Source organism: Cyprinus carpio, chromosome B17 (genome assembly GCF_018340385.1).
Source record: "Cyprinus carpio isolate SPL01 chromosome B17, ASM1834038v1, whole genome shotgun sequence".
NCBI classification, from domain to species: Eukaryota; Metazoa; Chordata; class Actinopteri; order Cypriniformes; family Cyprinidae; genus Cyprinus; species Cyprinus carpio.
Window position 1 is genome coordinate 9,520,148 of NC_056613.1, and position 13,429 is coordinate 9,533,576.

The window sequence follows — 13,429 nt, forward strand, 5'->3', positions numbered from 1 at the left end:
TGCATGGTCTTGATGATTCCCAAGACTTTTGGGAAAATACTCTGTGGACTGATGAGACAAAAGTTGAAGTTTTTGAAAGGTGTGTGTCCCATTATGTCTGGCATAAAAGTAACACCGCATTTCAGAAAAAGAACATCATACCAGCAGTAAAATATGGTGGTGTTAGTGTGATGGTCTGGGGCTGTTTTGCTGCTTCAGGACCTGGAAGACTTGCTGTGAAAAATGGAACCATGAATTCTGCTGTTCACCAAAAAAGCCTGGAGAAGAATGTCCGGCCATCTGTTTGTGACCTCAAGCTGAAGCGAACATGGGTTCTTCAGCAGGACGATGATCCAAAACACCAGCAATTCCACCTCTGAATGGCTGAAGAAAAACAACTTCCTTTTTTTTTTTTTTTTTTTTTTTTTTTTTCTTCAGTGGCCTAGTCAAAGTCCTTGCCTGAATCCTATTGAAATGCCGTGGCATGAACTTAAAGGCGGTTCATGCTCTCAAACCCTCCAATGTGGCTGAATTACAACAATTCTGAATAGATGAGTGGACAAAAATTCCTCCACAGCGCTGTAACAGACTCATTGCAAGTTATCGCAAACGCTTGATTGCAGTTGTTGCTGCTAAGGGTGGCCCAACAAGTTATTAGGTTTAGGGGGCAACACTTTTTCACACAGGGCCATGTAGTTTTGGAGTTTGTTTTCCCTTAATAATTAAAAAAAAACTTTTTTTTTTTTTTTTTTTTTTTTTTTTTTTTTTTTTTAAACTGCATGTTGTGTTCACTTATCTTCTACTAATGTTTAAATTTGTTTGATCTGAAACATTAAAGTGTGACAAACATGCAAAAAAAAAATCAGGAAGCGGGCCAACAATTTTTGTAATGGAAGGCTATAAGCCTGGGGTAATGTGACTTTCCTGCTTTCAGCTCATCACATTCAGAAAGCACAACAACTGTCACACACCTGTACAGAAAAGTAGTTCAGGTTCAATATCAGGTCAGTATCGTGAGCACGTTTACATGCACGTACTTAAACCGTTATGGTTAGGGGATAATATGAGCTGCAAGTTTAACGCTGACATGTTGCAAGCTTTATTTAACATCACAACTGGCAAACATGGAATACTCGCAGTCAGATACGCAAATAATTCTATTTTGACGCCACTGAAGGGAATTAACCTGATTTATTAAAGTCATGTAAACGCAGCTTACTTGTGTTTTGAGGTTACTGATGTGCATGTAAACGGGGAAACCTGGTTATTTTAATAAGCTGATATTTGTGAGTTATCAGCTTACAGGTGTGCATGTGCGTGCTCATTTGTCTGTGTTCATATATGGGTGTGGGAAGAGTGTGTTGGAGAGGTGAGCCATCAACACAGGTATGAAGCCCGAGGAGGAAGCCAGATTTCTGGAAAATCATAGAACAATATGACCTGAGACTGAACTCGCAAGATCATTGCTGCAGGCCAGACTGTACCGGTTCTGTCTGTATAAATAAGCAAAAGAACCTGTGCAAACAATGTCTTATGAATAAAGGATGAAAATAACAGGAATAAACAGCTGGTACTGGGCTTACTTATCCAAACTGAAATGTTTGCGCTTTGTTTTGTTCTGTTTTAGTATATATATATCATTCAATCTATTTATTGTTCTGTCTGTAAATACGCAAAAATAAATAAGCAAAAGAACCTGTGAAAATAATGTCTTTAGAATAAAATATGAGAATAACAGAAATAAACATGTTATTTTATACCTTTTATTTTATTTTTAATAAGCAATAAAATATTGCCTTTTATTATGCTATCTTATTTACATGTATTTCAAGACTTAACAACATACAGAAAGTATTATGTAAATATAATTAAGAGTATTGAAAAGTTACAACAACATTAAAAATTTCCAACACCAATCCTGGATGGCTGTTTTCCTGCCTGATTGATCTCTAACCCTAATTAACACCTGAAGCTGGTAAACAAGGCCTCCAAGGTCACTAGAAGCTTCCACACAGGTGTGCTGGAGACGGTTGGTGTTAAACTTGAACGTGCCTCTCCAGGAGGTCTGCACATGTCTGGGTTAGATCAAAGGGATTCAATGGACAAAAAAGGTTGGGAACCCCTGTTTCTGTTATGTGCCCATTTAGATGATCCATACACAATGTGCATTTTGCGTTCATGCAGCATTTTTTCCAGAAACGGAGTGATGATTCATATCTCAAATGCTTGAATGGAAATGAAGGAATTAATTCAGAATATTATTTAGTAAAACATGCAGACACAAACACATGTAATGCAATGCAAATGCCTGAATTTAGCCAAGCCAGTCTGAATGACATTTGAAAAGCTTCTTTATTATTATGTGACAGTATCACTACTAACCATCAGGTCTGATGACAGATTTGTGAATTGAAATTCCACTGTACTGTACTTATAATCCCATTCGATTTTAGCTCTAAAAAGTGCATTTACCCATGAAAATCCACCAAGTCCTCCCTGAATTTTTGTAGACACTCAGTCGAGCTGAACCTATTCATTCATAAGCATTTTTGCTGCATCAAAAGCTTATGCAGATGTTCTGAAAGAGGGTGTAGCATTATCAGTGCGCTGATTCTTCTTTATTAAAGCATGTCAATCACTCTGTTATTGAACCCTGAAAACCCACCCAACTTCTGTATCTGTGTCTGATGAATGACTTTAGAAATGCAGCACTGCCATTTGCTGTGATTCACCCAAAGGCTGTGGGAAGAATTTCTGTATAACTCAAATTCAGTCAACTCGGGACAACAGCAAGTCTTGTCACAGTTAGCTGGATATTTTCCCTCATATTTTTCTCATGAATGAATATTCCCCTTAAGGAAAGTACAGTAGGCAATGCTGTGCACCTGAGGTGAGGATGATTATGTTCCAGAGAACAACAGGAAATAAAGTGATTTATAACCTGTCACATCTAAAGTTGCAGTAAGCTGTAGGAGTCATGTCGAGGTGATATCCTCATTCTTACGAAGGCTGAATTGTCACCAGACACCGTTTCACTGTGATGGGATGCTTAGAGAGTGAGTTCAGAGTCAAAGCATTTTTTTTCTGTGACAATCTTGACACTTCCACTGAACTTAGCCAAATATTTGAAGTTGACGCCTGGTGTGGCAAAGACCATCTTGTGCTAATATTGAAAAACTTAAATATATTTATATGAATATTTTAATATGAATGCATAAATGTTTTTTTTTAAATGTATACATTTAAAATATTATTTTAAAATATTATAGCCCTCAAATAAATATTATCTATCGCTTTTGATTTTTCAATGTATATATTTTTTACAAATACATACAGTATTACATCTATCTATCTATCTATCTATCTATCTATCTATCTATCTATCTATCTATCTATCTATCTATCTATCTATCTATCTATCTATCTATCTATCTATCTATCTATCTATCTATCTATCTATCTATCTATCTATCGATCTATCTATCTATCTATCTATCTATCTATCTATCTATCGATCTATCTATCATCTATTTGTGTATCATTCACTCACTCTATCTATCTATCTATCTATCTATCTATCTATCTATCTATCTATCTATATATCTATCTATCTATCTATCTATTTATTTGTTTATCATTCACTCACTCTATCTATCTATCTGTCTGTCTAATAATATATACACTGGACGATGAAGGATGTGCAGCTGAGAATTGTCTATATAAATATGTGCGCACTCACCTTTGCCCTTGTTTTCTGAACTCTTGACTACAGAGGGGTGGTGTGAGTACATGTAGCTGAAGTGTGTGTATGTGTGTGTGCGTGTTTGGGTCAGGAAGCATTTGTGCTGTGGGGTAATTACAGTGTAGACACCAGCTGCTGCTTCTGCATTCCAAAAACACACTGATGCTGCCAACAGAAGTCATGACACATCACACACAGCTTCCACCATGACTGATCCCCGACAAACACTTCACATCTTACCTGTAGCTGCTGACGTCCATGCTTCAATGGTTTTATTTAGCTCAAAGAATATTTAGAATTTTGATTTTGACATCTAAACTCTTCACCAGCCCGTATTTAGAGAAGTATATATAATATCTCATATAAAAACCATAAAAATGTTTAAGAAATCATCATTTACAAATCATGCTGTTTATCCCGCTGGCAGTCAGATGATTAAAAGTGGGACATTATGTATACACGCATACACAAAAAGTAATCCGGTTCAGAAGTTCAGGTGAACTATGATCCTGCCTCAAGGGCACGATGGAACAATAAAGAGAGAAATGAAATGATACTGCATGGATTTCGATGGAAATTTGATTGTTTGATCAAACAAGCTGAAAGGGAAAGAAAGATGTTAACATCGACTTCATCAGCAGAGCAGAAACAAATTGTGTTTTTGTTTTGCTCATTCATTGTACATATATTTGTAGCCTATATATATTGTGCTTTTTCCCTTAATTTTTATTAGAGCAATGTCAAAGGTCAAGATCACAATAGAGACACAAGTCACATGATTCCATTAGGATTTCAAGACAATTTCCCCTCTTTGTTTCTTCTTAACTATAACCTTTCTTCATCACAACTCTCTCACCACTCACATCCTCTCTAATATCTCTTCCATCCTTAACACTGAAGCACACTGAATGTTCTCCATCTGGTATCTCTGTGTGCCCTACAGCTGCTAGTCTTAAGGATGTGTGTGCGTGTGTGTGTGTGTGTGTGTGTCAGTCCATGACAGATTATTTTGTCAGCTTTATGTCCATACATGTGTGAAAGCTGCTTCCTCTTTTGCGCAGAGACCCGTATTGATAAGAGAGGCTGCATGTCTACTGTTGGTGGATTCAGGCACAGCTCTGCTTTATCTAAACACTACGGTCTCGACCTTCATGTTTTCAAGTGGTTTCGTACATCTTAACATCATAAAATCTTAATGCTTAATGAGACAAAAGGAAACCTTTACTCAGTAGAAATTGCAGTAACGTAGCCAAATTTGTTTTATAAACCCCAATGTATCAAATATAGAAGCCTCATTTTCTGAACAAGGCTGCATTTATGTTTTAGTAAAACAGTTAAGTGGTATTATAATTAAAAAAATTATTTCTAATGTAATTTTAAAATGTAATTTATTCCTGTGATGGCAAAGCTGAATATTCAGCAGTCTTTACACCAATTTTCAGTGACACATGATCCTTCAGAACTCATAATATACTGATTAAGAAACATTTATTTTTATTATTTCAGTTGAAAACAGTTGTGCTGCCAAATGTTTTTGTCATAATTTTTTTTTTCAGGATTCTTTGATGAATATAAAGTTTGAAAATGTTTATTTATAACATAATGTCTTTGCTGTCACATTTGATCAGTTTAATGCATCCTTGCTGAAAATAAGTATTCTTTATTTTTTCGTATTTTACTGACCTCAAACTTTTGAATGGGAGTATAATTTATCTTGTTAAATGTTTACATATATGTAACATACTGACCCCAAACATAATGCTCAACAAAGTGCAAATAAACGCATTAAATCTCTTTATTGAACAAAGACATCTTAAACACTATAACAGCTCCAAATACACATTTCAAAATAGATACCATAAAAGATATAAAATTAACATGAGCACTATTCAACAAGACAAACACAAGAGCACAGGAACTACAAGAAGTATTACACAAGTATTGAACATATACAACATGTACACAACAAATACTCCTAATTTGGAGAAAAAGTGCTGCTTGTTTTCTCCTTCCCTGTATTTAAACTGATCCCCCAGTTCACAGCGCAAGGGTCATTTTTCACAGCTTACATTCATGATAAACACAAATAACTATGCATTAGTCATCTATTTACATGGTTTAAAGCAATATGTAACTTCTGTAAGTACTAGAGCCGCAAGGACAGCATGTATAGATAACTAGTCATTTTAGTAGTACAGTGGCCTAGAAATTAGAAAGTGGCATAATATAATTTTTTATTTAGTGAGCTATCCTATTCACTTGAGAAAAAAAATATATAAATAGAGCTTATTTGTGTTCCTACTTCATGTCATAAAACAAAAACAGGTTTTGTTTATATATCACATACAAGGCTGAGATGAAAGAATAAATGAATTTAAATGCATTTCTATTTTTATAGTTTTTTAAGAATTATTATTTTTTTTTTTTAGATTTCCTCATGCACATCACAATGGCTTGGCTATTCAAACCTAACAGACTTTTACACAGGTTTAATTAACTTTTTCATGAATTCTAGTGGATATTTACCCTTTCCACAAGTTCACTAAAAACAAGAGTTCAAGACTGCATTATCTAATGAATGGGTCAGGTTCATCTTTTCATCCATTTCCAGATGGTTTGCTTTACATAAACATTATAAAGATAACTGCATATGATTCACAAAAGCAGTTTGACATCTATGCATTGGCGTTCTATGTGGTACAGTGTCTAAATGATGTTTTTTGTCTATATATGCGTGGATTCCCTCCGATTTCTCTCAACTCCGTGGGTTCTGTAGTTAAAAAACACATGCAATCCATTGACCGGATGCACGATTGGCACCGTCTGCATCCTTGGATATGTTTTTGTTGCCAGAGTGCAATCTACTGTGGCAAGCAACTCCACTGCAAGAGTTTTGAGCACAATCAAAGCGAGCTCCCGGCCGATGCACCTCCTTACACCTCCTCCAAATGGGACGTAACTGAAGCGGTCGGTTTTGCTCTCGTTTCGATCTGCGCAGAACCGGTCTGGGTCGAAGAGATCTGGGTTCTGATATGCTTCTGCTGTCTCATGCGTGTCACGGATGCTGTACATGACGCTCCAGCCCTTCGGAATCTGATAACCCTGCAAATGCACAATATATGAATGATTACGTTAGACAGCTTTTTGTGTAAAATTTAAAGTTTTTGAAACCATGTTTTTCATCAGCAAAATCTGTTTATTATTAGCATTATTATTCACATTATATCATGATCATGATTTTATAATTAAAAATAAATTGTTTTATTAATGTTCCTGAAATAAATATTACTGACAAAATCATTTCATTTTTTCAACACCATTTTCAACGTTTGATGCACAAAAAACATTTTACAAATTTTTTAAAATGTAATTATTATTAAATAATTATATAAAAAAATTCACACCATATTGTGATTTAATACTTTTATGATTAAAAATTATAATGTAATACAATTTTATGATGTAATAATTTGAATTTATATTTCTAAAATAAAATGTACATTTTTTTACACTATTTTAAGGTTCAGTGCACAAACAATTATTATTCTATATGAACATTCACACTATATTAATAAATGTATAATTTTACACATTTCATAATGTAATAATTTTAATGTTGCTAATATCTTTTTTTTCTGTGCACAAAATATTTTACTGTTATTTTTAGTTCATTTTTTTTACCAGCAACATCTGATTTAATATAATAAAAATTATAATTATAATTATTATTTGCACAATATCATGGTTTTATAATGTACAATTTCACAAATATTATAATGTAGTAATTTCTGTTTCTAATATAAAATGTTACTGAAAAAAATGAACTTGCTTTTGCAGACAATGTATGAATGCACTATCCATAAAATGGTATTTGCAGTAATTATTTTGCACAAAACAACACTTACATTTAATTCAAATGTTTGCAGGACTGTCCTGTATCCGCCAGACACTGGTGGGAGGAACCGAAGCACCTCTTTGACCACACAGTCCAGGTAAGAAAGTTGACTCAGTTTCTCCAAACTCAGGTAAGGGACGTGGGTGCGAGAGCGATGCCCCTCTTCCTTGTCTCCTGCTTCAAAACATGGTGTTTTATTCATAGATGATCTCCCCTCGCAGGTACTCTTCTCAGCAGCATCACTTTCCTCGCTGATGACGTTCCCATGGCAACGAGAGCGGCAGTATCCGTGCACATCGCCGATCAGTCCCTCGCTTTCCAGCTCTGCTCTGGCGCGCTCACTCACATCTGGATGACGCAGCAGCTGCAGGATGAGGGATGTTGATGCGCTGGCAGTAGTGGAGTGAGCAGCGAAGATTAACTCTACCGCAGTTTCCTGAAATGCATTTTCATTTATTTATTTTGCAAACATGAATCCAAATGAAACTGAAAGGAAAAAAAATTACATGCAAACAACCGAGAATAGCAATTTTTTTTTAGTTCTGCTCATATACACACTCACTACAGGTCAAAAGTTAGGAATCATTAGAATTTTTTCATTTTTCTTTTTTTTTTTAAGTCTCTTATGCTTAAGGCTGCATTTATTTGTTCAAAAATACAGTAAAAATAATAATAATAATAATATGGCTATTATTATCAGAGCTAAAAACAGATTTTGCTGCTTATTATTTTTGTGAAAAATAATAAATTTTTAAGAATTCTCTGATAAATAGAAAGTTCAGAAGAACAGCATTTTTATTGTAATATAAATCTTTTGTATCATTACAAATGTCTATACTGTTACTTTTGATCGGTTAAGCGCATCCTTGTTGAATAAAGATATTAATTTCTTATTTTAAATATGATTCTTTTCATAATATTTACAACACTGTTTTGCTGCATTTTTGATCTAATAAATGCAGCCATGCAAGAACATTGAATCTTAATTATTCCAAACTTTTGGCCAGTTTTATATGTGTACAGAATGTATGTATATGTGTACGTGTATGCATGTGTATGTATATATACATATATATGAATGAATGTATGAATGAATAAATGCATATAATTGGATCTAAACATTATCATGGGTTCATCATCTGTGATGAAAGCTAAATATAATATTGCAAAATAAAATAATTAAAACTAGGTAATATTACAAAAATAGCACATACTCTTAAAAAATAAAGGTTCCAAAAGGGGGTTTTCACAGCCATGCCATAGAAGAACCAGTTTTGGTTATCCAAAGAAACTTTCAGTGAACAGTTCTTAAAAGAACCATTTTTTTTTTATTAGTGTGAAGAACATTTTAATAATCTAAAGAACCTTTTTCCACTGTAAAAAACCTTTTGTGGAATGAAAAGGTCCATAGGTAAGGTTCTTTGGTAAAGGTTCTTTGTGGAACCACTGATGCCAATAAAGAACCTTTATTTTTAAGAGTGCACAATAAATTTGGATTTGGCCTTCTATGGTTTACCTTGAGCTCTTGCATTGTAAGCTCATAGTCATCTTCCTTTGCACTGCTCAGCATATAGTCAAAAGCATCACAATAATCACTGGATTGCTGCTTTTTCAGTTTCTCCTCTATGATCTTCTCCATGGCAGAGTGCAGAATCTCACGGGCCCTGATTCCCTACAACAAAACAAACAGACTATGTTCATACATAAAAGTTCTTCAAAGTAGATGAAATTTAGACATTCATCTAGTGACTTGGAAATTGAGTTTGTTTGCTCAAGCTGTGAACCAATGTGACTTTTGGCTTGTTGATGAAAGATCAGAACTGGACTCATTCTCACCTTACGCAGGCCGCTTATGGGGGTGTCAATAGGAAGAGAAAAGAGGTTGTTCATGAGCTGTTCAAAGGTTTTGGAGAGAGAAGTGATTTGCTGCTCCTCCAGACGCAGACCAAGCAGGACTCGCACTGCAATGCGAAAAGTGAGTGACTTGGCTGCGGTGTAAACGTCCATAGACCCGGCCTCGGAGCACCACTTAGCAATTTCAGTCTTGACGACATCTTGAAGACGTGTCAGATAGGCCTCCAGCGCCCCACGACTGAACACTTTTGCAAGGATCTAGAAAACAAAATTTTATTGATCAAATGCTGAGCTATTCATTGCAACATTAACGGCTGGAAATGAAAGATTCATTTTTTTGTGAGCATTCATCTTTACAAGGATATTTAGGAGAAATAAAACAATTAATGGGTTAATCCTTTCGATCAGATGCCTTTTTTACTGAAACGTCTTCCAGGGTGCATGCCTTTCAGATACACTTACTTTTCTCTTCCTCTTGTGCAGGTCACCAACTGAGTTTACCAGAGTGTTGGGCCCCAGGATGATGCGTGTGCTCTGGGGCCACTGCGTGCACACCAGCGTGTGTTCACCCAGCAGAATCTTACGGATGTTTTCTGGACCGGTCACTCGGATGAGGGGTTTGCCCAAAAGGTGAGTTTTGAAAACATTTCCATGTTTCTCGCGTCTGGAGATGTGAAAGCTGGATCCCTGTTACAAAACAAGAGTTTCATGGCAAACCTTTTAGATCGACGCAATACCCCAAGTCCCCACTACTTCCCTAAGACTTTTCCAGTTGTTATGACAATAAGGATTTTTTAAAATATCCATACTAAAGATATTTCCATATAAATTTCCCATACTATTTTATAAACTTTTCAGGCCTACATATTGTAATATTTATTTATATTATTGATTGATTGATTGATTAATTGATTGAATGCATATTCTGAAATGGATTGATCAGTTCTGCCACTCTGCTATGGATTCAAGGTGAAAGCGTCTGTTTTTACCACAGTGAAGAATTACACCCTCATCAAGTTCACACATGCAGGGAATAATTCCCCTTGTGGATTTTGCACATCAGGCCAGCAGAGGAACTGGCTCATATATGCATCATATTCCTTTGAGAAAGCATTAAACATTGCACTAAAAGTAATGCAAAAACATTAGCAAAATAACATAAAATGCAACATAGATCACTCTAATCTACATAAATGATAAGATAAAATAATTAAGTTAGGCCCTATATAAAATCTAAATAGCGTAAATGTGGTGGTTTGCAAAGGAATTCTATTTTTTCCTCATAAGTTAGCATATGTCGTTTAATACTTTTTACCTACTACATAATTTTAACCGGGGCCTTCATGTATAATTTTCATAGCTACGTTTCACAAGTGAGTCAGAGTGCACTAGCCTTAATGTTTATGACTGTAAAGAACCCGGATTTGGTTACAGAGGTAACCATATCAACACGTGATTGATCGCTGCAAGTACGGTGCATCGATAAAACGTAAGTAGCCTACTGACATTATTTCTAAAGCTATTATAGAGCTACACGATATATATCAGAAAAGTCAGTATTTTGTTTAAAACGCATTGTTGATAGTTAAATGCGCTGGGGGCGCCAAATACACTTACGTTTTTCGTAAAACGAACGAATAAATAAAATTAGCCTACTATTTATTTATTTATTTTTTCATTTTGTATTCATTTATTTATTTTTTTTTTATTCCATTTTATTTTTTAACAATGACCCCGCCGAAATAATTCGAGAACTAATTTTAACAGTATTTTACTTAGGCCTATATTTACCTTGTTAAATAACTAAATCATACTTATATTCATTCATTCATTCGTTTTATTTATTTATTTATTTATTTTGCTTCTAATGCACGTTAATAATATAAAATTACAATATAGGCTAGTGCATGAAATCCATGATCGATAAATCATAAATAAGAGCAAAAAGAATTGAGAGAAACAGAGTAATCTAGAATTTTATTTATATGCTCAAGTCTTACCTGGAAAAGCCAGTGAAAAGTTTCTCCGACCAGCGGCCAGCCCATGGAGCCCTGCGGGAGTGGGAGTTTACACGTCCGATCCCGGGTGATGCTCCACCTGAGCTCCCACAGCAGCCGCGAAACCACAAGCAGCAGCAGAGCCGGTAAGACAGCACCGGCAGCCGCCAGCAACGCGGACACGAGGCAGATATCGTGCCCGAACATCTCCAGCGTTGAACAAAGCCAAAAAAGAAAGAATCCACGTGCGCCTGTGCGTGTTGTTCCAATGATGATTTCTTCTTGATGGAGCGCCTCCAAAAGTTGTGTAACACGCAAGAAGATCCCTTTACGCGCTCATTGGATATCTAGGAATGGAATAAGAACAGGACATTACACGGGTCTAACATGGGCTTTATGAAGAGAGCAGATCTATCGTGCTGTCAGTCTCTCCAGCTTCCCAGAGAAGTGCAGAAGCTGATAACTATTCCAAACACTTTTACAAGTTGCATGCGCTGGCATGCCTTTCATCCGAGTTTATCCACCTTTTCTTGGGGTGCAACCCCTTGGACAGCCCTGCTCTCACCCACTCCGACTGTAAATCAGATTCCAACTGAACTTGAGATTATGAGAATTTTGGAAACGAGCACACATTTTTGCTTAATACAGAAGACCACTCTGCTTATAAACACTTCCGAGTAAGTAAAACTCATAAATTCTTAAAAACATCATAATATAGAGTATTTAACATCAAACTAGCCTACATTAATTCTTCAGTTCAGTTCTGTTAATCCATTTTTTTTATTCTTATCTGAAGAACATAGTGAAACATTAAGAGATTTAAATCTCCGAAGTATCATATGCATAAAAAAACACTCTTTATAAGATGGTTCTTATACCTTAAAATCAGTTCAAATACTTGATTTTTAAGGGTGTAACAAAAATCTGTCTCCCAGATCTGTGGCTAAAACATGCAATCAGTAATCTAAAAGAACATTATCTTCATAACAGAGCTAATAATGACATTACAAATGAAACAGAGACAGACAATGAGTGTGTACTCACCTCAACAAGATTGTAAAATCATACCGAAGATATCCAGTGAAACTTCGAGAATCTCTTAGGTGAACTATTTGTCTTCTGTGCATCTCGCGCGCTCTAGCTTTATAGGTATTGGCACATGTTATGATCCACCTTCACCAGTGACGTGTGAGCAGTTTTTTCTCTAATAGTTGAAGAGGTCGTGGATAGATCACAGGGGATGGGAAACGTTTGAGATCGTAGGTTCCACAGAGGGATTCGGTAAGAGAGAGAGAGAGAAAGAAAGAGATTGTAGGGGTTTTACTTATTGGTTTACTTATTTCCTCAGTGGAATTCCTTTCGATCCACTTGTCATAATTTTCATGCATGGCTTTTTGGGCAAGCATTCAATAATGGCTACACCTAAATGTTTTATGTAAAAAATGTTTTATGTTATTCTTTTAATTATGTCAGATAGAATTATTTTCAGACTATCAAAAATAACATGATTATATGTGTTTACAGAGAAGCTGCATGTAACAAAAGATGCGAGACAACTGTTTAGACGATAAAAATAAAAGTTCTTTACTTTACGACAATGTATTTAAAGCGACTCTGGATTACTTGGGCCGACTTTTAAAAATCAGTAAGTTTCTCAACCCAATCGTTTAACTTTCGTCTATGCGCGCATTTTTTATTTGATTTTGTTACTCCGAGAACAATTAACTTATTTTAAAACTAATGTTTTTTGTATTATATTTGTGATGTTTAAATCTATAAAAATGTGTTAAATAATGTAGGCTAATTTGTATTATGTATACTGTCCGATACAGACAACGATCGTTGCTATAATTGTTCAAGCATTTTTCTTCTAGAATGTATATTTATAGCAGTGTGACTTTTAATCTAATTTTTAAAGATAATTCGAATCCTGAATTATGGTCAGACTGCGCTGAATACACA

At 35.3% G+C, this 13,429-nt stretch overlaps 1 protein-coding gene across 1 annotated transcript; it reads right to left on the reverse strand.

The window, feature by feature from the left end:
• Nucleotides 1-5,486: 5,486 nt before the first annotated feature.
• On the reverse strand, nt 5,487-12,264 carry LOC109107498 (cytochrome P450 26B1). The gene is made up of 6 exons (XM_042742075.1): nt 11,471-12,264; nt 9,933-10,157; nt 9,453-9,728; nt 9,133-9,288; nt 7,627-8,052; nt 5,487-6,823 (listed from the first exon to the last, which is right to left on the reverse strand). Exons 1-6 carry the CDS (start codon nt 11,672-11,674, stop codon nt 6,446-6,448), a joined length of 1,665 nt encoding a protein of 554 aa, XP_042598009.1. The 5' UTR covers nt 11,675-12,264; the 3' UTR covers nt 5,487-6,445.
• Between the last annotated feature and the right edge of the window lie 1,165 nt (nt 12,265-13,429).

Excerpts from the sequence above, each read along its gene's own strand:
- LOC109107498 (XM_042742075.1), bottom strand. The coding sequence starts at position 11,674 with ATGTTCGGGCACGATATCTGCCTCGTGTCCGCGTTGCTGGCGGCTGCC. Across the intron at positions 9,289-9,452 it reads CCATAAGCGGCCTGCGTAAG|GGAATCAGGGCCCGTGAGAT; the intron begins GTGAGAATGAGT and ends GTTTTGTTGTAG. Across the intron at positions 6,824-7,626 it reads TGCAAACATTTGAATTAAAT|GGTTATCAGATTCCGAAGGG; the intron begins GTAAGTGTTGTT and ends GTGCATTTGCAG.